Raw genomic sequence first — 26,637 nt, 5'->3', positions numbered from 1 at the left:
AAAGTTTCAATCAATTATCCATCATCAGAACAAGTAGTAGACTAAACGTAACTAATCTTCCAAATCATCTACGTATGCACCATCTTCTACATCCATGATCCTCTCATCATCGGACTCAAAATTGTTGACTAAAATTTTAAAATTGTTGACTAGGTTTTAAAAATTGTTGACTAAGTTTTTATAATTGTTGGCTAGGTTTTAAAAATTGTTGACTACAACTTAAAAATCTTGACTGCCCGTCTGCTCACCGCCTCGCCCGCCTAGCCCGCCTGCTCGCCGCCTCGACGATGCCGTATAGCTTGGGCCACCTAAAACACCCGCCTCGTGCATAGGCAGTAGGCGGCCGCCTCGACCGTCATTTAGAGCACTGAATGCACTTTTAGAGAAAATGTGACAAAGAAAGTAGCTATTGTGATTTGTGAATGAACTCAAGCAATTATCAACATTTGACTAAGCACATATAATATCTAACTTTGCTATGTCTATCACAGAATTCAAAACAATCACGTCAAAGGATTCTGTGTAATCTAAGGCAAAAATTTATAGGTTAATTATCATCCTTTCTTTGGGACGTGTGAATTTATTTCTAATAGTTCATATATTTCTATTAGCTTATGGTGAGACAAAAGCGCATTACGATCTCTGAACTTTTAGCTTTTATCTTAGCCGCATAAAGATACTTGAATGACGATTTTGGTTGGGAATAAATATAACAAGTGGACTAGGTCAAGTTATAGTAAATGAATGATGAGTCCAAGTATCTATCCTATTGAGATTAATAATTAATTACTAGAATTTTTATCACTTAACTTAAGCTAATACATGGATCATTAATCTGAACTATTAAATAAGACAATTGCAATTAAAACGACAGATTCAATGATCAAGGAGGGATTTAACTTCAAATAAAGAACTAAGACACACAACAGAGCCACTTCTACTATGTTGACACGTGTTAACAGTCAATTAATTATTAAATTCTTGACAATCACGGTAAAATCCCCAATTTATTTATTAAACGATTCCTCCAGTTAATAAATTTATTAAATCTACCAATCCAATTATTCCTAATTGAATTTAATTAGATCTAAATGCATTAAATCTTTGTGGAATTTCAATTTTCATCTAAAACCACACATTGAAATCGAGTACTATTTGTAATCAGTTTAACCATGTATTGATTGACTTCTTTGTTGCTTTAATTAACCAATCCTCTTCCGATTTGTGATTAATATACAAACATGTAAATAAGTGTTTATATTATTAACAAGAAATATTAAACCAACATCAATAAATAATTAAAATAAACTAAATATCAAACAAAGTATTGTTTGATCGTATTGTGGTTTTATTCTAAATAAATTTATTTCATAAAATCAAAATAATGCATAAACACAATGTTTGAATTCATAAGAATAAAATCTAGGAAAGAATAAGAAAATCTCAGCGTGGTTGGCGTGATTCTCCTCTTGAAGTTGTTATCCTCCTCTCTCTCAAACTTTAGATTTTTCCTTCCTCCAAGGTCGGAGAGAAAGTTGTCTATTGTCTTCCTCCAAGTTTTGTCTTCTTCTCTCTCTCTTGTCCTCTATTCACGTGTAGTGCTGTATATGTTCTGTGATCTCGTCTGTTATGTCCTTGATGTGTGTGTTCACCTTTTATTTCCTCTCATCTTATTGAGCCAATATCTCAAAAGCCCATGTTTTCTTATTTCACGTGAATGACAAGGAATTGTTAAATAAGAGAATTTCATCTTTTAGTATTTGATTGTCTTTGAAGTCTTGTACAATCACTTTGGAAAATACTAAAAAACTCTCCATCGATTATTTACTTAAATATCAATATTATTTGATCTCATCTCAAAAAATAAGTTTTTATTTCATCTTTTGGTCAAAGCTACAAATATAAAATTAATCTAAATAAACACAAAATAAGGGATAAAAATTCAAGATAAGCATGAATATGATAAAAAAATCCCTAAAACCTCTATGACTTATCAATACCAATTTCCATTTTTAGTTGACTTTACGAAGTGTTATTTGATGTTTTAATGTCATAATCAATCTGCAGGCGTACTCAAGATCACAAAACAAATAAATATAAATGATTGGCCAAACAACATTAATTGATTATTGGATAACAAATTGAGCAAGAAAAGAATTATAATTGAAAATTTTCGTCAATTATCAACCCCAATAGGATCTTAATCTTACTGAAATACACAAAATTAACAAGAAGTGTAAAGTTCGATAAATGACAATAATATTAGATAAGTAAAATAATTAAGAGAAATTGTAGTGTTGAGGCATTAAGTTTTCCAAAATCTCGCTTGTAAGTCTCCCTTTTGAATGCCTGATAAACCTTGAAAATCCTTGCTCCCTAAGTCTATTCATATTCCTACTTCCGTGAAAAATTTATGTTTATGGCCTAAAAATTGTAAAGCTGAAGTTGAATCAGATGGGACTCTTTCCTTTTGAATATTGATTTCCAGCAGAATTACCTTCTTGAGTGACACGGACCTTTGGTCCGAACTTTTGGTGTGTAAGCTCATAGGGCATACCTGCAGGGCTGTGCGCAGACCTTGCCATGTAGATGTCCTGTGATCCATGGTCTCTCTTTGGTCAAAGTTTCCAACTTTTGGTCATCGCCCTGTACCCTTTGGAGCATCCTTTGGCTCAATTCTGCATGGGACGAATGTCTTTTATTTTTCTTTGTATTTTTACCATTTTTTAACTAAAATCGACCTGCCCATAATGAAAACTTCTTCAAGACACAATATTAGCTTGAAACAAGCCAAGAAGGAATATGACAATAAATTATGAGCATGAAGCGATGACATGAATCTGACTCCTCACACTCCTTGTTACTCGAGTGTTTGAATCTATGTGAAACTAGTTCTTTAACCGTTGATGGGAAAAATGACCCTTGTTGAATGGTAACAAATCACTTAGAGGATACACAGGAACCTTTTGAATTTAAACAATTGTTGTAAAAGAAGAGTGACAAAATGAAGTTTTAATTGTTAGGGTGCAGTGTGAAGTGGCTCTAAACACTGATATGATTTTTTTTTTTGGGTGCATTCACCATCCGTGTGTTACATTTACCTCTTTTAAGTGTAAAAATGATGATATCTAATGGAGGTAAGTGCCAAATATATTAAATACATGAGAGTTGAATGCAAAAAAAAGCCATTTTTTTCATTGTAGTGAACCGTACTCGTTATCTCCATTTGTCACTGTAAAGAATCCGCCTCAATGTCAACAGATCTCCCTACAAAGTTGAATTCAACATTAGGTCAGCAGCAAGATCATCAGCTCCCATTCTCTCTCGAAAGCTGTTATAACAACTGATTGGATTTTGAATGTCTCTACTTATTTTCTTCCATGTATATAGAATTTTGTATAAACAAGTTGTTAATGAATACAATAGTACAATCGATATATTCAGCTTACATAAATCTGTTAGTTGCATCATGATTTCATCTAAAAGTTGACAATTTTATCTACTCTCAGGAAATGGAGGATTCTCAGGCCAAAGCTGCAGCTAAAGTTTGAGGTTAAAGATGAAGCAATAAATTTATTGCTGAACATCAGCTGCTTAGGTATCTCTCTCCATTATTTTTTAAAATTTTTTATTGGCTTTATTTTATTGAGTTGATTTGTTTGTGCTTTGTATACATTAATCCAATAACTTAGCATTGAGTTTGAAATAAGTCTTGGCATTACCTTGATGTGTTCTTTATTTTATATTTGGTTGGAGTCAACTTCATATTTGCTTCTTTGAAAAAAGTCACAATCTCCAATGTGCGTAATTCTCTTATAACCTAAAATTTTATACATGCAATCATCTCGCTATGGGTAGCAAATATACATCTATTTGATTGTAAAATAATCATATGAAGTTCTCAGGTTTTAAACTGTACATACTTGAAGTTTGCGGCACGAGGGCCTCGATCCTTTTCCTTGAAGGATTCGTCTTCTCTCGTGGAAAGGAGCGTGCTGCCTGCACTTGTTGAGTATGTACATGGAAATTAGGTCTTCTGTGGAATTTTTGTGTTTGGGGATCTGTATTTATTACAAACCAAGAACTGGATGATAAACTGTATAATTCATCATCTGGTAATTGGGACAAGACTCAGTGCAAATATAATTTTTACACAATTTCCAACTTGTATTGGTTTCTGAAAATCCAACGTTTTCTGCTAATAATTCACGCCTTGAAACAGACTACACACCATAACATGATAGAGATATTTTTTGTGGTGCATTCTAGCAATTGTGTTTTATGTTGAACAAACAAACATTAATTCAAATTGTTGGGAAAATCTATTACATTTTATAAGATTTCCACAATGGTAATGAATAATGTAATGGTCCAATGTTCAAAATTTCTCATCCACAAAAGTTTATATCAATCCATGACTAATAATATAACCCATATTTATATACAAATGGTCGTATCATGGGATAAGGTCATTTTTTGATTTTTGAAATTTTGATCATATCCATATCCAATGGAATTGACAAGATGGTGGACTATATTAATATTTATATTTTTAGAAATGGTTTGGTTCGTATGATATAATAAGTAAATGATATATAACAAGAATTATTATAAAATAAAAAGTAAGGATAAATAATACATTGTAATAAATTGTATAATGTATTGTTTGATTATTTTTGTTAATTATATTATTGTTAGTAAAATGCTCTCATCATATATTAATTAGTAATATATTCTTAAAATAATTGAATAATTAAAATTTTTTAGAATTAATTTATTTAAAATATTATAAATAAAATTAAAATATTATTTTAATTATTAAATTTTCACTAATTTCGATTTCCGGAAAAACTAAAAAATCGATTACTATTATAGAAAATAATTAGAATTTGATCATTACATAAATATGCATTTATTGTGATAATTAAAATAGTATTACAAATTCGAATATTAAATAATTTTTACTAACAATTATAATATTATGGTTAAAAATAATATAATAATAATAATAAAAATATGATCAATAATAATTAAATTAGTCATAATATTAGTGAAATTAAAAATTATATTTAAATATTATTAAATCTGTTGAATTTATAATTATTTTAAAGTTTATGATATTAAATGAAACTTAAATTAATCAAACATCATTCATTCTTTTCCAAAGGATTATATAACCACCAACAAGAGATTAATAATGCATACAATGCAGGTCGGGTGCGGGCTGAACGAGCTTATCTCGATCTTAATCATGCACATCAAACACATGATAAATTAAAGATTAATCATGGTGACCCAAATAAGATATTCGTCTCACAAAATACGGCCCGTGAGATTCTCTCACACGAGTTTTTGCCAAGAAATTGTTAATTACAGAAGTTTACGGACACAGTTAAAAAATAGTCTTTTATCAATCGAAACAAGAAAAAGTACCAAAATTTATGTTAAATTCTAAGATTACTCGTTTGGTCAACTACTTTTTCTGAGGCCTCTTCAGTTGAAGTTCTACTCCATCATGGTATTGGTACCAATGTTCAGTACTGGTTTAGGAGCCCAAAGGGGTGATTCTCCTTTTATTTTTTTTTTTAAATAAAATTACTTGCATTAATGTGTAAAAAATGTTACAATACAAATATATTGAACATCTCCAAGAGATAAAAAAAGTTTGAAACACATCAATACAAAACCAAATACAACACGAAATCAATAAATATATGTCAATACACAAAACACTTCAGTCGAAGGCGGAATACTCTTGAAAACGTGAATCTGAATTTTCCTAGTTACTGCAACAACATTGGGATTCTCATTTTCAAATATAAGCTTGTTCCTTGTATTCCATATATAGTATACTGTAGCTGCAAGCTATGTACAACACATCTTAGCTAGTGCGGAGTTGCCCCTATAAACGCTTCGAAACTCCCTGAGTACTGCTGCCGGTTGTGCCATGTTTCTCTTCATTCCCAGTCATTCTCCGATTGCATTCCATATGGTTTACGACAAAGCGAGTAAATCCTATCAATGACACATTTCAGTATAGAAAGTACAGACAACCAAAAACATTCCATCCCTTGGACCACATCACTAATCAGCTCAATTTCCTAGCATAAGACAGTGATTGACGTGGCCAAGCATTTATCTTTGCAGTAATGACATCAATGAGAAGACTATAGTCTGAAGATCTCAATTGTCTCGACTCAAGTGATACCCCTAAATAACGAAAGGGTAGAATCCCAGGACAGAAGCCAGTAACTTCGAGTGTAACATTTCGGACCTCGGGCTCAATACTAGCCATACATATATATGTTCGATTTTAAGACATTCACTCGTAGTCCAGCCATATCTTCAAACTCATTCAAGCAATTCATAATCATAGATACACTACACACATCCCCACGAGCCAACAATAACAAATTATCCGCATATGCTAGGTGTGTTTACGCAGTTACTTGCATTTTGGGTGGAAGCCAAAATAATTGTACCGAGACATTTTGCTAAGAGATCGAGAGAGCACCTCAAGACAAAGAGTAAAGAGAAATGGAGAAAGAGGGTCACCTTGTCTCAAGCCCCGCTGCCCATTGAAGTGTCCTTGGCAGCTACCATTTAGAACAAGCGAATAGGATGTGGTAGATACGCATTCCTTGATCCAATCGATAAATCTGCCCGGAAAATTCAAATATGTAAGAACCTATTGTAGGAATTCCCAATCTACCGTATCATATGCCTTCTGTATGCAACTTTCAAGATGCATCTTGGTGATCCACGTTTTCGGGCATATTTCCGAAACAGCTTCTGAGTTAGATGTATGTTATCCACAATTGAGTGGCCTTGTATAAACGCAGCTTGTTCCCCATCAACGAGACCATCTATCACCTTCCTTAACCTATTTACCAACACCTTGGAAATGATTTTGTAGAAAAATGTACAACAAGAGATGGGTCGGTAATCATTAACAGAGGATGCTTCTGCTGTTTTCGGACTAGTGCAATGAGCATGATTCCATTGTTTCAAGAGTCGGCCAGAGGAAAAGAATTCTGAAACTACTGCAAATACGTCATGTCTTATAATATTCCAAGTGGACTTGAAGAAAAAAGAGCCAAAACCATCAGAGCTTGGTGTTTTGTCATTATCAATATAAAATAGCACCCTACTTACTTCCTCCATAGTCACCAGACTCGTCAAACCTTGCCATTCATCAATCGGAACGCATCTACCAACACCAATCAAGTCTGTCTATCTGAGTTCTATTTGTTTTGTCCCCAATTGTCCTTTATATAAATCAACAAATTGTTAAACAATCTCAACCGAGTCCGTGGTAGTAGTTCCATCCATTTTCTTTAATGCAACAATGGATTTCCTCTTATGGTTCTTCTTAATCATAACGTGGAAGAACTTTGTGCATCTGTCACCCTGATGTATATATTTGAACTTAGCTTTTTGTGCAATGAATAATCTTTCAGCTTCTAGCAACAGTTCAGTCTTTTTCTTCACCTCCTTTTATTCATCTTGCATAATCCCAATATTTAGCAACTCAATCTACATCTCCTGCAACTTTTGCTTGGCATTCTCCGGACGGTTCGTAATATGGCTAAACTGTTTTCCATTCAGTGCTCTTAATGGTCGCCTGAGTCCTTTTAATAACTGTTTTAGTCGAAATTGACAAGTGCCTGTGCCTGGAAAGTTCCATCTTTTCTGTACAATTGAAGTAAAATCATCACTGAGAAGTGCCTGTGATTCTTCTTTTATTTTATTTCTTTTATGTGTTTATTAGCTATATCAAATGCAATCCAACGAATAATGTCATTTTCTTTCAAATAGCATCTTATATATGGACAACCAACGTTTTTAGAAAATACATAAGCATTTGTTTTCTAAATGCATTAATTAATCGTGGTTTTGATAAGCCTTCACTGAAACTGACTTTAATACTATCCGACTCCTCTGAATCCTATTGATTGTTGAACTCTAAGACTTTTCCTAGATTGGTTAAATTCAATAATCAGCAATTCCTAAGTTCAAATAATATTTACATGTTATTTAAATAAAGGACAAAGGACATGTGACACCTAGTACTATTTTCCGTTAAGGCCTAAGTACGATCGAATTTGAACGTTCGAATCTCCCTATATAAGGATAATTCAAGACTCAGAGACAACTCTATGATTCACATAAAATTATCACCAATATGAGATTTACAAGTTTTTAAGCTCTACTAGTATATTGTTTGAAGGCTGAAGCACACAGTCACAGGCTTAACCCTTCTATGTACTCGTACGACCTTTGCTACTTAACGTCACCCCTACGAGTGTTAGCAAAACATTCTTTTTTTAGGTGATTGTGTGAAAATGAATTAAGTAAAAATGATTCAATATAACTTTGAATGAGAAAATTGTATTGCTTAAAACATGATGATTTACAAATGAGAGCTTCACCATATTTATACTAGTGGCTTCCTACAAAGACCAACTAAGATATATTCGATCTAATAGTGGAGATCAACTTTCCATAAATTTATACCATCTACATGGATCTAGAGATTTTTTTATATACTATTTTACACAATTCTATTATGTACAAGTGAATTATAGAGAATTCTATTCAAGCGTAGAACGAGAAAATGTAGAGGGTTCTAGATGTTACTGAATCTCTACAAGGCACCATGCTTAGAAATTCCGAAATGTGCACGAAGGTGCTGGTTTGTGACATTCTCCCCCATCTATTTGGCTGCCGCCATCATCATCTCAAATTTTTGTGGTAGAGCTTGGAATGGCCACAATTCTTCTTTGGTTTCCCATGTTGCTAGGCTTTGGGCAATCCCTTCCACTTGATTAGATATTGGGTGCCCACGATGTCGCTCTACGCATATGGCACGCACAACATCTACTTCTTTGTCAAAAGATGTTACCACGGGAGGTGCTCGGTGCAAATCCACCCGACTTTTGTCTTTCACATTCGGGAAGTAAGGCTTTAGCATAGTTACATGGAAGACTGGGTGAATATTCAATGTGTTTGGGAGGTCAAGACGGTATGATACCTTCTCGACTCTCGCAATTATAGGGAAAGGTCCCTCATGCTTTCGGGTTAGACCCTTGTGCACTCCACGTAAATCTTTGAATTGGTGTTGATGAACAGTTTGTCTCCGATGGAGTACTCATGTTTCTTTCTTTTAGCATTCGCCCTTTTCTTCATACACATGCTTTCTCTAATTGTGCTTGTGCCAAGTCCATGTGTTCGCTCCAAGACTTGACCATCTTCATGTCATTTGCTAAGATATTGTTGTAGTGTATGGGGATTATTTGGTTGTTTCCACATAACAAGCTAAAATGGTCTCTTCCTCGTGGCTTCGCTTTGTTGTAAATAGTATGAGAATTGTGCCACATCCAAAATTTTTGCCCAATCTCAGTGGTTAACACTCACAAAGTGCCTTAAGTAGCATTCCAACAAGCCATTCACCCGCTCGGTTTGACCATCAATTTTGGGATGAAGGCTTGTAGAGAAATGTAGCTCTGACCCAAGAAATTTGAAAAGTTCCATCCATAGTTAACCTATGAAACGAGGATCCCCGTCGTTTATGATGTGTCTTGGCAAAGTGATTCAACTCATTTTAATGCTGCAGATTTTCTGAATGATTTTTCTGAAAATGATCAATATATTGGTGGAATTGAAATGTAAAATATTTTATTTTTCATTTGCTCATATGCTACTGTTTTATTGTATAATTATGATATGTCTTATATTTTTCAATAAATTACATATGTATTGTCAGTATTTTTTTTCATTGCATATTTTTTTTGAAGTTCAAATATGGAAACTGCTATGAACAAAGCTAAACAAGGAACTAATCCTATGGAAGTTTGTATACCTGATAGTGGTACAACGCACACTATTCTCCGAAATAAAAGATATTTCTTGAAACTAAAACCAACAAAAACAATGGTGAATACAATATCAGGTCCTGTAGACTTGATTAAATGTTGTGGTAAATCACATTTTTTGTTACCTAATGATACATAATTTCTGATAAATGATGCTTTGTATTCACGACAATCGAAAAGAAATTTGTTGAGTTTTATTGACATATATTCCCATGGGTATGATACTCAGACAAAAAATGAAGAAAATGAGAAATATATGTGTCTTACCACATATAAATGAGGAAAGAAATATGTAATTGAAAAATTAATAATGCTCAATCCAATTGAATCAAACATGGTAGTTGATAATTTTTCAATATTAATCAATTGGCATGATCGATTAGGATATGTTGGTTCAACAATGATGTGAAAAATTATAGAAATTACACATGGTCATCCGCTGAAAGACCAGAAGATCTTTCAAAATAATAAGTTTCAATGCAAAACATGTTCTCTTGGAAAACTTATTATAAGACCATCACAAGCTAAAATCCAAATTGAATCACTTATATTTCTTGAACGTATTCAGGGTGATATTTGTGGGCCAATTCATCCACCACGTGGACCATTTAGATATTTTATGGTATTGATCGATGCCTCAAGCAGATGGTCACATGTATGTTTATTATCAACTCGAAATGTGGCATTTGCAAGATTACTTGCTCAAATAATGAAATTGCAGAATCAGTTTCCCAATCATACAATCAAGAAAATTATACTTGATAATGCTGGTGGATTTACTTCCCAAACTTTCAATGATTATTGTATGTCAACGAGAATCACTGTTGAGCATCATGTTGCTCATGTACATACACAAATGGATTATCTGAATCATTGGTTAAACATCTACAACTGATTGCTATACCAATGATTATGAAAAAAAAATCCCTGNCAAAACTCCTTGTTTCTATATGGAGACATGCAATTTTACATGTTGCTTCATTAATTCGTATCAGACCAAGTGTATATCATAAATACTCCTCATTGCAGCTTGCCTTTGGTAAAGAACCAGACATTTCTCATCTAAGAATTTTTGGATCTATGATATATGTGCCTATTACACCGTCTCAATGAACAAAAATGAGACCTCAAAGAAAGAGTGGAATTTATTTTGGTTATGATAGCCTATCGATAATTCGATATCTTGAGCATCAGACAAGCGACGTGTTTACAGCACGTTTTGCTGATTGTCATTTTAATGATGAAATCTTCCCAATGTTAGGGGGAGAAAAGAAACATATCGAAAAATAAATTACATGGTATACATCATCATTGTTACATCTGGATCCAAGAACTAGACAATGTGAAAATGATGTACAGCAAATTGTGCACTTGCAAAGAATAGCAAATCAAATACCATATGCATTTGCAGATACAAAGGGGATAACTAAATCATATATACATGATGTAAAAATGCCCCTGCTCGAATTGAAATTCCAAAGAAACAAATTGAAGACACTCATGATGTCATTAAACGCTTGAAGCATGGAAGGTCAATCGGTTCCAATGATAAAAATCCTTGAAAAAGAAAAAGAATAGAGCAACACGATGATAACAAAATAGAGAATTATATTCCTGCAGAAATATATGATGATGAAAATGTTCTGTTAGAACCACAAACTGAGGAGAATCGTGAAATCTCTATCAATTATATTAATACTGAAAAAATATGGAATCGAAAAGATATAAAAGAAATTGATGAGATATTTTCTTACAATGTGGCATTTGACATCATAAATGACAATGAAGATCATGAACCAAAATCTTTTGGTGGATGTAAAAATTGACAGGACTTGATAAAATGGAAAGACGTCATCCAGATTGAATTAGATTCACTAAATAAACATATCGTTTTTGGATCTATAGTCTTCACACCTGAGGTGTAAAACTTGTTGGGTACAAACGAGTTTTTATTCGAAAGCGAAATGAGAAAAATGAAATAGTAAGATATAAAGCTCGACTTGTTGCACAAGATTTTTCTCAAAGGCCTGAAGCACAAAGTTCAAAACCTAAAGAATGCTATTATGTGAAATTGCAAAGATTATTATATGGGTTAAAGCAATCCGGTCGAATGTGGTATAACCGGCTAATTGAACACTTAATGAAAAGGGATATGTAAACAATTCAATATGTCCTTGCGTTTTCATTAAGAAAACAACATCCGGATGCGTAATTATTGCTGTATATGTTGATGATTTAAACATCATTGAAACGAATAAGGAAATTCAAGAAGTTGTGTTGTATTTGAATGAAGAATTTGAAATGAAGGACCTTTGAAAAACAAAGTATTATCTGGGTTTGCAAATTGAAAAAAAAAATGGAATATTTGTTCATCAGTTAAATTATAAAGAAAAGGTCCTTAAACATTTTGATATGGATAAATCAAATCTTTTAAGTACTGCAATGGTTGTTAGATAATTAAACATAGAAAACGATCAATTACGTCCACGTGAAGAGGATGAAGTTATTCTTGGTCCATAAGTACCATATCTAAGTACTATTGATGTCCTTATGTATCTTGAAAATTGTACAAGGCCTAATATATTTTTTGCTGTAAATTTATTGGCAAAATTTAGCTCATATCCAACAAAGAGACACTAGAACGGAATTAAACATATATTCCATTATCTATGAGGAAAGACAGACTTGGGACTTTTGTATTCAAAAGATACCAATCAAAGCATAATTTGTTATGCTGATGCTGGGTATTTATCTGATCCACACAAGGCACGTTCTCAAACCGGATATGTATTTACTCGTGGAGGCACTGCAATTTCTTGGCGTTCACAGAAACAAACACTCGTAACAACTTCATCAAATCACGTCGAGATTATTGCACTACATGAAGTAAGTCGTTAATGTGTATGGCTAAAATAAATGACCGAACATATCCAAATCTCATGCTAATTATCATTCGACAAGAAGCATTTGACACTATATGAAGATAATGTTGCATGTGTTAATAAAATGAAAGAAGGATACATAAAAAGCGACATAACTAAACAATTTCCCCATAAGTTCTTCGCATTCACTCAAGAGTTTGAGAAGAATAAAGATATTGATATTCGTCATATTCAGTCAAGTGAAAACTCATAAAATCTCTTCACAAAGGCACTTCTTACAACAATATTCGGAAAGCATATATATAATATTGGGATGCGCAATCTACGAAATTTGTAAAGAATCGTTCGTGTTAACATGAGGGGGAGTTTACGTGACTGCACTCTTTTTCTCTTACTATGATTTTTATCCCAATGAGTTTTTCCTAGTAAGGTTTTTAGCGAGACAGTACAAAAACACGTAATGTAGACAATCATTGCATCATGATCATCATCACAGGGGGGAGTGTTGAAAATAAGAGATTGAGTGTTGAAAATAAGAGTTGTAAATATTGAAAATTAGTGTGTGATGATGTATGTATTGATGTATTCATTTTTGGATTATTTCCATAAAAATTCCATAAATAGGTCTTTCAATTTGTGAAGAAAAACACAATTGAATAAAAAAATTTTTATAAAGTGTGTAGTTTAATATATTTTGTGAGTTTGAGATTTTTATTTTTTATCGTAAATTTTTACTATTAGAAGTCATTTGATGAAACACGTTCTATCATTAGTCGCATTTATCCTTCTTTGCTGTTGGTATAAATAGGTTGACTTGTGGTAGTTGAGCTTTGAGACTTTCATTTTTTCAAAATTACAATCTGATATACAGAGAAAGAGCTTTTCTCGTTCATCAATGGAGTTTTGCCTCCATATTGTGTATCGTTTTCTTTTCTAATATGGTATCAGAGCATTGAATCCGATTGCTCCTCTGTTCTCGCCATGGTGAAAACTAATGCGCCACATCTTCAAGCTACGACTTCACAGAGTGGGAGAATTATCGATGATTCGAGCAGCCCGTATTTTCTCCAAAATGGTGATCATCCTGGTCTGGTGCTTGTATCTCACTTCCTTGCAGGTAACAATTATAATACTTGGAGTCGTGCGATGTCTATGGCACTTACTGCTAAGAATAAGCTCGTTTTCGTTGATGGAACGTTCGTGCGTCCTCCTCCTGAAGATTTGTTGTATGGTGCCTGGATTAGATGCAATAGTATGGTGATTTCGTGGTTACTTAATGCTGTAAGTCGAGAAATAGCTGATAGCCTCATTATATGGCTACCGCACATGAGATTTGGATAGATCTCCGCGAAAGGTTCAATCAAGGTAATGCACCTCGAATTTTTCAAATCAAAAGGCTATTGACTGGTTTACAACAAGGTTCAATGGATGTTAGCACTTATTATACTCGTCTGAGAACTTTGTGGGATGAATTGAAAGATTTTCAGCCGGTATCGGTGTGTAAATGTGGTTCTATGAAGGATTGGGTGCAATACCAAAATCAGGACTATGTTATGCAATTTCTGATGGGACTCAATGAGTCATATGCTCAGATTCGTGCTCAAGTTCTGATGATGGATCCGATTCCTGTAATTTCGAAGGTCTTCTCATTAGTGGTTCAGGAAGAACGTCAACGATCCATACATTCTGACACTTCTGGTTTGTCATTGGATCACTCGTCCCCTAATCCGAGCATAGCGATTGTCAAGGGACCTTCATATGGTAAAAATGATAAAGGTAGAAAATCAGATCTACCAACTTGTTCTCACTGTCATTATCCGGGTCATACTAGTGATAAATGCTACCAATTGCATGGATATCCACCAAGTCATCCCAAATACAAGCCAAAGCAATATTCTGTATCCACGAGTAATGCATCTAAAGTTCGAGCAAACCACTTTAAAGTTGCTGATACTCCAGCTAATTCGCAATCAACCAGCAGTGCACCTGATTCACTAAGTCCCGACCAATGCAAGCAGCTCCTTGCTTTCTTGAGCACTCAACTGCAGCTTGGTTATGGCACCACTATGGATTCGAAACATCTTGAGGCATCTGCATCGTGTCTCAGTGGTATCTCTTCATTATCCTTTTATGATTCTTCTATCCTTAATAATCATTGGGGCTTAGACACGGGAGCCACACATCATATTTGCTGTTCTCTTGCATATTTTCATTCCTATAAAACCACAAATTCCACAGTCACACTACCTGACAATTCCACAGTGGCAGCGACACATATAGGATCTGTTTTGTTGTCCCCTGACTTGATACTCGAGAATGTACTTTTTTTTTGTTGCTTCCATTTCAATCTTGTTTCTGTTAGTTCTCTTACTGAACATCTAAAGTGTTCTGTGTCCTTTTCTTCTGATTCTTGTGTCATTCAGGATATCACCTAGGAAAGGAGGATTGGGATGGGTATCCGCGTTTGTAACCTTTATGTTCTGAATCCATCCAACAATTTTTCTGCAGTCTGTAATGTTTCTTTTACTCATAGCCAATTATGGCATTACAGAATGGGACATCCCTCTTCACCTACGTTGTCTGTACTAGGCCAGTTCTTTCATGATGATTCAATAAATCCAAGTGATTTACTTGACTGTTCAATTTGTCACTTAGCTAAACAAAAGAGATTGTCATTTTCTCCCAATAATTTAACTCGTGATATTCCTTTTGAGTTAATTCACATTGATGTTTGGGGTCCATTTCATCCTTTGAGTGTTGAAGGATATAAGTATTTTCTTACTATTGTTGATGATCACACACGATACACTTGGATATATTTGATGAAAGCCAAATCTGATGTTTTGTGTATCTTACCTGATTTTTGCAAGTTGATCCATACACAATTTGGTTCCAAAGTCAAATCTGTTCGTTCTGACAATGCTCCAGAATTGAATTTCTCCAATTTCTTTAAGGCCGAGGGAATTGTATCATATCATTCATGTGTTGAACGACCACAGCAAAATTCTGTTGTGGAACGAAAACATCAACACATCTTGAATGTAGCTCGAGCTTTGCTGTTTCAATCACATGTCCCTTTAGTTTATTGGAGCGATTGTGTATCTACTGCAGTCTACCTCATCAATCGAACTCCCTCTACACGCCTTTCTGATAAAAGTCCTTTTGAGTTGTTGTTTCAGAAGCAGCCAACTTACACGCACCTTAGATCATTCGGGTGCCTTTGCTATGACTCTACACTTTTGAGCCAACGCTCCAAATTTTCTCCTCGTGCCATCAAATCTGTATTTCTTGGATATCTCTCGGGTTATAAAGCTTACAAACTTCTTAACATTGACACCAATGAAGTTTATATATCTCGGGATGTTGTTTTTCATGAGCACATTTTCCCATTTGCAGACCAGTCATCTCCACCCGACTCTTCTTCTCATTTCTTTTCTGAAAATGTCCTTCCCACACATATTCATCTACCCTCACCAGCTGCTGACCCAATACCGCAATCTCATTCTAAAAGAGTGTCCACCAAGCCTGGTTACTTAGCACTCATCGGCTTTCATCTTCCTACCGAGCTTTTGTCAACAATATTTCATCCATTCATGAGCCTCACACATTCTCTCAAGCTGTTCAACACCCGGAATGGTGTCAGGCCATAACTGATGAGTTGAGTGCTTTAGAGAACAATAACACTTGGACCATTGTTTCCTTACCTCCTGGTAAACATGTCGTTGGTTGCAAATGGGTCTACAAAGCAACGCTGACATGTGTATATACCTCGTGAAGATCTGGCTACCTCAATACCCAAGAAATATTTTAAGTCGCCCAAGTCCTTTAACTTGAATTGCATGTTCAAGAAAAGTTTCAAACTCTCAGCTTCAGTGTCATTGTTTGTGGCAATTACTATGTCATCCACATATACCAACAAGGCTAAGAACACATCACCATGTGTACGAACAAATAAGGAGCTGTCCGCATGGGATTGAACGAAACCAATCTTGAGAAGAGTAGAAGAGAACTTAGCAAACCATTGTTGAGAGACTTGTTTGAGTCCGTATAAGGATTTTTGTAGCTTGCAAAGCGCGTTAGGTGGCAAAGGTTCCCCCTTTCTTTCATATCCGGGAGGAAGTGACATGTAAACCTCCTCAAATAAGTCACCATGCAAAAATGCATTGTTTACATCAAGTCGCGTCAAGGCCCATCCTCGAATGGCTGCTAAAGCTAATAAGGTTCGGACTGTGGTCAACTTAGCAACAGGAGAAAAGGTCTCAAAGTAATCCACCCCTTCTTGTTGCGTATACCCTTTTGCGACTAAGCGGGCCTTGTATCGTTCGAGAGTCCCATCTGTTACACACTTCAGCTAGTCACTGAAGCCGGAATCATTGGGAGTAAACCTCGCACAACCCCCATGGATGCCAATTCGAAACTCAGTCAAGATGATGGTGAGTTATTAGCAGATCCATCCATGTATCGTAGGCTTGTAGGAAAGCTACTTTACCTCACTATCACACGTCCGGACTTGGCCTATTCAGTAAACAGACTTAGTCAGTTTGTATCGGCACCACGAACTGCTCATTTGCAATCTGTGTATTCAATTCTAAGATATGTGAAGGGTACAGCAGGTCAGGGCTTGTTCTATAGTTCGAAGACCGAAGCCAAATTGCATGTGTTCTCGGACTCTGATTGGGCTGCATTCCCTGATTCACGTCGCTCAGTCACTGGATTTTGTGTTATGTTAGGCAGCTCATTAGTTTCCTGGAAATCAAAGAAGCAGCAAACAATGTCTAAATCTTCTGCTGAAGCCGAGTACAGATCCATGGCAAATGCTACTTGTGAAGCCGTCTGGATGATTTCATTGCTCAGAGATTTGTGCACGGTGGTTGACATACCAGTGACGTTGTTTTGTGACAATCAAGCAGCCATCTATATAGCATCCAACCCTTTATTTCATGAACGTACAAAACATATTGAGATTGACTGTCACATCGTGCGTGAAAGAATACAGTCAGGCATCATTCGAGTACTACATGTTGCATCCCATTTGCAACTTGGAGATATGTTCACTAAGGCTCTTCTTCCTACAAAGCTTCGAGCACTGATGGTCAAGATGGGTATTGAAAATATTCACTCCCCACCTTGAGGGGGAATATTAAAAGTCATTTGATGAAACACGTTTTATCATTAGTCGCATTTATCTTTCTTTGCTGTTGGTATAAATAGGTTGACTTGTGGTAGTTGAGCTTTAAGACTTTCATTTTTACAAAATTACAATATGATATACAGAGAAAGAGCTTTTCTCGTTCATCAATGGAGTTTTGCCTCCATATTGTGTCTCGTTTTCTTTTCTAATATTTACTTTTAACATGATCCAGAAATTTGCAAATTTTTGGATTTTTTTTCTTCTTTTTGGATCATAGTTTGATATTTATTTAAAAGGGAAAAAAGAATCCTGAATTATCATTGGTCCCGCTTGCTGTGGCATCTAGTTAGTGGTCATAGTATGACGTTAGCTTCTATTCCATGTTCAAATTGTATTTGAGATCTTGTATCAAATAGACTACAAGTCATCGATTAACTTGAATTTCTTGAGGGTAACTCGTCAGTTTTGTTTTTTGTTTTTTTGTTTTTTTTTTGGTATAATAACTAAAACTTGAGAATTACATTTTTAAATTATATGTAAAAAATGTAAGCGAAGCACGCAACACTCATATATCCTAGGCTAGAGTTGCGCAGAATTGCGAAAAGCATAGCCATTGGCTGTCTTTTATCTTTATATGTAGAAATTTCAAATTGAGGTATATGTTCATGGAAAAAAAATACACTGAATCATTGTCTGAGCATGGAATAATGCATTTCTTGAAATTAATTTTGGAACAATAAATGCAAATTCGGAAAGATATCGATTGAGTATTGCATACAATTTCTTCTTATAATTTCTCTGTGGTTACTTTTTATTATTACATAGGAACTCACGAGTGTTACTTATCAATGTACACAAAGTAAACCTTCGAACCAACGCAATAATCAAAACCGTCGTACTAACACATTAGCGTACACACTTCGTTAATCAGTTAAACCATACTAAGCAAAAACCATGTGCGATAAACTCGTTCGAGAAGTTATTGGTAATGAGAATCGAACTTCTAATAATTGATCAAGCGTTCACCTACTACATCAACTCAGACACCATCTAAATACTTTTGTTAGGTTCATTTGAGTGTTAAATACGGACGAGTTATAAAAATTGTCATCATAACAATGATTAATTATTGTTTTGTCCTTCCATCATTTTAAATGAAATACTTTCTTTGTTTCTCACAGTTGGACCAATGTAAATTTAGTTAATTTCTTATATTTGACTAATTAAAATTTCAACTGAATTAAAAGATGAATAATAATTTTTTAAAAAAAGAAATTCACCCTCAATCCTTAAATTTAAAACCAAAATAGTATCCATAATATATATCCTTTCGGGACCTCCCTGTAGCTTTTATATTTTCAGGAGTAGAATTATTTATTAGTTCTATTAAATATTTAATAATAAAAAATAAGTATTCTTAACTAAAGACAACCTGCGTGCACATATGGCCATTCTGAACGAAAAAGTCGACATGGATGCGAATTTTTTTATATTCTGACATATAAATTATGGTCCGTGGGTGCGTATCTTTTGGATGTGATAATGGTTATTTTCAGTAATGTGATCCTCCATGCTACGTTCAATCTGCACATAACGCCCGTTCTTCAACACCATTCCCTTGTTGTGATTCTGCATCCAGTTTGTCATGACTTCAAGTTCATCTTTCAAGAAATCGCTGGATTTGTTCACTAATGCTGGATCCCTATCCATTGCCGGCTCAAATTTCTTGCCTTTACCGTGGTACCTGCATATACAACAAATTGTGTGTGTATATATATCTTCGATTAGAAAATTAAGTGATAGATTGAGATTTTGGAGCTGGACTAACCCATTGAGAACGTGGAGGTAACCTTCCAGGTTATGGGCACAAAGCACGTCACCGTCAGGCCTCAAGAATGGAGAATTCTTGTGATCCAGCTCCAGCTCCACTCCCATATGCGTATAAACACCCCACGGAAAATGCTCCACGACATTCATAATCGCAGAGGGTGTATTCTCATTGAACAAGAAGCCTGGAGAATTGGGTACGATATCATGAACATTGACAATCCGCAGCACTTTGACCCCCAATTGTTCCACCCTCTGCTTGAATCTGTTGTTTCCAACGCGCGGCCCGGCGAAGGAAAACGCCGTCACCGGTATCTTCCTGTTGTCATTTTTACGTCTATTCACTACTGTCTCCGCGACGTCGTATGCGGTTAACAATGCCAGCGCCGAGCCCAAGCTGTGCCCTACTACGGTGATGCTAAGCTCTTCGTCAGGGTACGTTTCGTTAACCAGCTTGTAGATTTCGGCGAGAACCTGTTCCCTGACGGAGATGCCACAGTACTGGCAGTTCTTTTTTGCATCGGTGTAGATAGTGAGAAAACCTGCTTCGACTCTCACTAAAGGATCGGGACATGGGATTTCAGAAGATAGTTGTTTCAAGTAATTCGACAGGTCGGCAAGCCATTCCAGCCTAGTGATAGTGCCCCGCCAGACGATACACACGTCCCGTCTCCCTAGCTTCTTCGTCATTTTGTCGTTGGAAACAGTAATATAGCCCATCCAAGAAGCATCCGTACTCCAGACTCTAGGCCATCTTGTTTTCAAGAAAAATTTGGGCACTTTCACGTTGGATGTGACGTAGAGGTATCGGGTGATGTCGTAGCCAATTTCCGCCATGCCAAGAGTTTTGTAAAGCTCACGCTTGGAGTACCTGGAGCTGCCGAAATATTTCGAAGTTGGGTCGAACTCGAAAGAGTCGTAGCAAGCTTGGACCTTGCTACCGTATTTGAGCAGCTCGTGCCGCAGCAATGGGTCCATCGGGTCAAGCAACCCGTCCCAATTATTTTCTCCTTGTAATTGACGCCAGGAATCGGCGATTGTCCTCTTATCCTTAGGTTCTGTTTCGGCCTCAGATCCTAATTCTTTTTGAAGCCCGGTTGCAGTACTGGATGATGCTAGAGAGTCCGTGGATATGGCTCTAACAGGCCTCAACGGCCTCGTCGCTGAAAGTTTGATACGAGTTTCCAGATCTGCGGGATTTTGTTTCTGAATGTAATCGGGCTGTCTCGGGGCCTGGAGAAGGGGGTTTGATAAGGCGAGAACCATTCTGGAGAGAGACACCGCCATTGTAGAATGGTGATAGCAAGTCAGATAATGTGATTGTTGGTTGCAGCTTTATGGTAGAGAGGGTCTATATATATACACATGCATATACGCACATTATTGACTGTACAACATATAAGCGTAATGTCATAATCTTCTCAAAAACTAATTGTTATTTCCAAAAATAATCAAAATATAATATAAAATCATAACTGTGCAGAAAAACTAGCAATGTATAGGTCTTCAGATTACTGTACCATCCGTCCAGCTAGTTCAGTCTTTCAACTCTCCTGTCTTAACATCAAAATCCTCACCTGCATCATTCACACCTAGTGAGTCTACTGACTCAGCAAGCCTTACCATAGTAACAAGTAATACGTATGCATCTACATGCAACAGTAAAAATACTTTTAATAAAGATAGCTTTTTCATGAATATGTATAAACTTAAACATTTTCTTTCATCATATATCACTACCAAAAAAAAATCGTTAGAGACGGTTTTAGCGACGAATTTTCAAACCGTGCGAAAAGTCACCGTCGCGAACCATTTGCGACTGTTTTTCAAAAACCGTCGCAAATTAGCGATGGTTTATATATTCCAAACCGTCGCTATTTATCGACGGTTTTTGGTCAACAATGTCGCTAATTATCGACGATTTAAACCAAACTAAACCAAACTGTCGCTAATTATCGACGATATTTTTAAAAACCTTCGTAAATTGACCAAAAATCGTCGTTAATTCTATAATTTTTTTTATAATTTATTTAAAAACAATATTTTTTTTAATTATTTGTACACATTTGTAAATATTATAAACCATTCAATAATACCTCAAGATATATAAATATTTTTTAGTCAAATATTATAAATATTTTTTTTCATAATCTGCAAATCTGAAACACGAATTAACATACGATATAAAAAATTCGAGGAAGCGAAATAAGAAATCGAAATGAAACTTACAAATGAATTCGGGTAGATTATATTTATATACATTTAGCGACAGTTTTGTATTAGCGACGGTTTTGTGGAAAACAGTCGCTGAATTGCGACGGTTCTAGTACCGTCTCTAATAAAAACTAGATCGGTGACGGTTTTTCAATAATCATCGCTAATTAGCGATGATTAACATAAACCGTGGCTAACAGCGACAATTAGCGACGGTTTGTAAGAATCAGATAAAAACCATCGTTAAATTAGCGATGGTTTTTATAGCGACGATTTATGCAAAACCGTTGTTAGTTGTCACAAAATTTTGCGACTATTTTGTATAAATCGTCGCTAATAACGCCGGTTAATGAAAAACTGTCGCCATATTTTGCGAAAACTTTTTAAAAACCGTTGTTACCATTTTTTTTTGTAGTGTACATATATGTTTTCCCCTTAGATGAATTCAGATCAATAATTATGACTTTCGTATCAGCTGTTTGTCGATTGATCTATCTTACGTATTACCATGGTACCAGCCGGTAGGGACATCAGCGACACTCTCATCCGTCAACTTGGCATTGACCTTACATGTCATCGTGTCATTTTGTATCTGTATTCGTGTTGGTATTAATCACAATCAAATCACCTCATTCAAACATTTTATCATATCCATCACTTATAAAAATTCATGCACATAACATTTTCTTGAAACCAAGTATACAACTTATTCTTTAACATTTTACAATTTTCATCAGAAAACTCCATAACCTTTCAAAATAAACATTTTAACATTCCTTGCAGCATTTAGGACTGTGCCAGAACTGCTAACGTAATTCAGGTGTAAAATTACCTTTTTCCCCTGAAACCCTAACTTTCCCATTTTACCCTTAGACCATAAAATGACGATCCAAATCCATCCAAACTTACCATAACACCTTAAAATTCACCCATAAACATTTCTTAGGCGTAAAATTAAGCTCATCGACTAAATTCGTAACTCGTTTTAAAACAAGAACCAAAGTCCCGTTTTAACCCGAATCGACTCGAAACTTAACCGAACTTTGCCAAACTTTAACCATAGCTTAACCCCCTATTAACCTATTTTCAACTCAATTCAAGCCATCTAAAACCCTTGGAAATTCTTAGAAAGCTGCTGGAAATTTATGCGCTTATTTGCCGAAACCCTAGCCCTAACCATTCGAGAGTTCCTTCGAGCCTAGCTCTTAGCCGACGCGACCACCCCCTATCAAGCATCCTAGGACCTAGACTGAACTCTTAGGAACCTACTGGATCAGCCTCTCCAGCCCATGCACGAGGACGTGCGTGTTCTTTTCCCTTGCGCGTGACAACAAGGACGAGCGGCCTACCCTACTGCTACAGCCCTTCCGAGCCACTCCAGCCTTGCGTGGACAACCATGGCTCGATGCTAGGACCCTCACGAGCCCAGCCCCTCGTCTGTATATGACCCGCACGGCTTCCCCTTGAATTCCCAAACAACCGAGCCCTAGACCCCTAAAGAACCAATTTTCGTGCAACCCCTATCCCTTCCCGTCCAGCTCTTGTGTAGCCTCATCTATAGGTGTGTAAAAATCAGACACGACCACCAACCTAACACGGTTCAATCCGAAAAAATCAAGTTTGGGTTTGGGGTTTTCGGGTTCGAGTTAGATCAGGTTGGACTCGATAGCTAACCCGAAAAAATGATCGGGTTGGGTTGGGTTGGAGTTGACATGAAAATTTTAATTTTTTTTAAAAATATAATTAATAAATATTGCCTAAATTTTTATATATTATATGTCTGAAAAATATTTATTATATATTTATATCAAAAATTTTCATTATTTAATATTTCTTTTGAACATTTTTTATTTTTAAAATTTTTTATTTGATTTAATAAATATACTTTATTTTCCTACAATTAGACTTTCAAATTTAAATTATATATATGAGGGAGATTTTGTTATTATGTGTTTTAATTAACATATTATTATTTTATTTTTTTTAAAATTTATTAAATTTTCTTTAAAAAAATTAACAAAAATTCAAAATCGGGTTGATCGGGTTGATTCGAGCTGATCGGGTTCGGGTTGAGAGTTTTCGGGTTGGCTCGGGTTCGGATTGAGCAATTTTTGAATAATACTATTGCTCAACCCGATCCAACCCACCTGAATTGACACCCTACTCATCTAGGCCTCCTAATTAGTCCCTAAATAATGCCCATATGATCCCTAACCTGGCATCCCCTTTGTGCATCAATAATCATCAAGAATCATGCAAGAAATCAAGGTTTTTCCATGTGTAAGTCATAAAAACGAAAATAAATAAGAGGGCATCATATTTTTCATGAATACATAATATGGTATGAATGATGAACAAGGAAAGATTAAGGAGCGCTTTTACGTGATTCACGCATGAAAAATCAATTCTAGACGCGAAGAATGTTAGCAGAGAGACGGGGAGACCTTGCTGCGATTTTCCTTAAAAAATCCCATGTGAATTGCCTTGAAAGTGAGTGTGTGTGCGCGTGTATTGATGGAGAGGAAACCGTAGGATTCTAGTGCTTTAAACGTGTGGTTTGAAGAGTTTTGTAGTTTGGAAACTCAATATTTTGATATAAATAATTGGGTTGAAAGCTAGGCCCAATAAAATTGTTATAATATGCTCATTATAATGTAGGAAAAATATCTCGTTTAGGAAAATTTTTGAAAATAATAACCAAACCTCCGAAAAGTCCTTGTTTTCTTCAAAAATCGATTACCGGTTTAAAATACGACTCGACATGTAAAAACACCTCAAAAACACGATTTTCGAAAATCACATATTAAATATGCCATATATTAGATAATTAAAAATAATCATTTAATAAAAATATTTTTCTTTTACAGTCTCCGATCTCCACTCTTCAGTCGCGTCTGGAATAACCTTTGAGAACACAGTTTTATGCATTCTAATAAAAAAAAAGTATATTTTTAACATGTAAACATGCATATCACATATAATTAATGTCATTAAAATAATTTAACTAATCATTTTCTATTTTTCCTAGATTTGCATACAGTTGGATTACGTTATCATATTTTGGACTTTAGATATTGTTTTATTGTGTAGTGTATAATTAGAACAATAAGTATTTCACACAAGATTATAACCTTCGATGTCATGTTCTTTATTGGACCAAAGGTGATTTCCAATTTAAGTATATAATAAATGTTCCTTCGAGGAAATAAATAAAAATAGCAGGAATAATAACTGCCGCAAATAATGTAATTTATATTATGAAAAAGTAAAAATTTACGGTAAAAAGTAAAAATCTCAAACTCTCAAAATTATCACACTACATACTTTATAATATTTTTCTTTCAACTCAATTGTGATTTTTTTCACAAATGAGAGATCTATTTATAGAAAATCTTTACAAATAATCCAAAAATAAATTACATCATTACCTTCATCATCACACACAAATTTCAATATTCAACACCTAATTTTACCTAATTTTCAACATTCAAATATTCAAAATTCAATATTCAAATATTCAATATTAAAATATTAAATTTCAACACTCCCTCTTGTGATGATGATCATAATGATTGTCTTCATTACGTGTTTTTATACTGCCTCGTTAAAAACCTTACTAGGAAAAACTCATTAGGATAAAAACCATAGTAAGGGAAAAAGAGTGCAGTCACGTAAACTCTCCCTCATGTTGACACGAAAAGTTCTTCACAAATTTCGTAGATTGCGCATTCCAATATTATATATGTATTTTCTGAATATTGTTGTAGGAAGTGCCTTTGTGAAGAGATCTGATTAGTTTTCACTTGATTGACTGTGACGAACATCAATATATTTATTCTTCTCAAGCTCCTTGGTGAATGCGAAGAACTTAGGAGGAATATATTTAGTTATGTCGCTTTTTATGTATCCTTCTTTCATTTGAGCAACACATGCAGCATTATCTTCATATAGTATCACAAGCTTCTCGTCAAATGATAATCCGCATGAGATTTGGATATGTTGGGTTATTGATTTTAACCACACACATTCACGGCTTGCTTCATGTAGAGCAATAATCTCGGCATGATTTGATGAAGTTGTTACGAGTGTTTGTTTCTGTGAACGCCAAGAAATTGTTGTGCCTCCACGAGTAAATACATATCCAGTTTGAGAACGTGCCTTGTGTGGATCAGATAAGCATCCAGCATCGGCATAACCAATTATACTTGGATTAGCATCTTTTGAATACAAAAGTCCCAAGTCTGTCGTTCCTCGTAGATAACGGAATATATGTTTAATTCCGTTCCAGTATCTCTTTGTTGGATATGTGCTAAATCTTGCCAATAAATTTACGGCAAAAGATATATCAGGCCTTGTACAATTTGTAAGATACATAAGGGCACCGATAGCACTTAAATATGGTACTTCTGGACCAAGAATATCTTCATCATCTTCACATGGACGGAATGGATCCTTTTCTATGTTTAATGATCTAACAACCATTGGAGTACTTAAAGGATTTGATTTGTCCATATTAAAACGTTTAAGGATCTTTTCTGTATAATTTGTCTGGTGAACAAATATTCCACATTCTTTTTGTTCAATTTGTAAACCCAGACAATACTTGGTTTTTCCAAGATCCTTCATTTCAAATTCTTCTTTCAAGTATGACACAACTTCTTGAATTTCCTTATTTGTTCCAATGATGTTTAAATCATCAACATATACA

At 35.1% G+C, this 26,637-nt stretch overlaps 3 protein-coding genes and 1 long non-coding RNA gene across 5 annotated transcripts in view; 2 read left to right on the top strand and 2 right to left on the bottom strand.

Moving 5' to 3' along the window:
* Window positions 1-4,162, top strand: part of LOC140957086 (glutathione reductase, chloroplastic) — a 9,547-nt gene extending 5,385 nt beyond the window's left edge. Inside the window, exons 10-11 of one of the 2 annotated variants that reach the window (XM_073414183.1) lie at window positions 3,510-3,598; window positions 3,906-4,162. In XM_073414183.1, the coding sequence (XP_073270284.1) occupies window positions 3,510-3,551 (42 nt within the window). In that variant the 3' untranslated portion in view covers window positions 3,552-3,598; window positions 3,906-4,162. Of the gene's footprint in view, window positions 1-3,509; window positions 3,599-3,898 lie in introns of both variants that reach the window. The other variant, XM_073414184.1, reaches the window with a different exon arrangement.
* LOC140957087 (uncharacterized) lies at window positions 1,880-3,500 on the bottom strand. Its single transcript, XR_012171580.1, has 2 exons — window positions 3,214-3,500; window positions 1,880-2,741 (listed from the first exon to the last, which is right to left on the bottom strand). It is a non-coding gene; the product is annotated as an uncharacterized lncRNA (long non-coding RNA).
* A 9,576-nt stretch (window positions 4,163-13,738) lies between the features above and the next one.
* On the top strand, window positions 13,739-14,098 carry LOC140958033 (uncharacterized). Its single transcript, XM_073415436.1, has one exon. The coding sequence runs from the start codon at window positions 13,739-13,741 to the stop codon at window positions 14,096-14,098; it is 360 nt and encodes a 119-aa protein (XP_073271537.1).
* A 5,079-nt stretch (window positions 14,099-19,177) lies between these two features.
* On the bottom strand, window positions 19,178-21,063 carry LOC140957137 (phospholipase A1-Igamma2, chloroplastic-like). The gene is made up of 2 exons (XM_073414269.1): window positions 19,717-21,063; window positions 19,178-19,632 (listed from the first exon to the last, which is right to left on the bottom strand). Exons 1-2 carry the CDS (start codon window positions 21,000-21,002, stop codon window positions 19,395-19,397), a joined length of 1,524 nt encoding a protein of 507 aa, XP_073270370.1. The 5' UTR covers window positions 21,003-21,063; the 3' UTR covers window positions 19,178-19,394.
* Between the last annotated feature and the right edge of the window lie 5,574 nt (window positions 21,064-26,637).

This window comes from Primulina huaijiensis, chromosome 14 (assembly GCF_012295235.1).
Source record: "Primulina huaijiensis isolate GDHJ02 chromosome 14, ASM1229523v2, whole genome shotgun sequence".
Taxonomy (NCBI): Eukaryota; Viridiplantae; Streptophyta; class Magnoliopsida; order Lamiales; family Gesneriaceae; genus Primulina; species Primulina huaijiensis.
The sequence above is the reverse complement of the archived record's forward strand: the minus strand, read 5'-3'. Positions and strand labels throughout refer to the sequence as shown.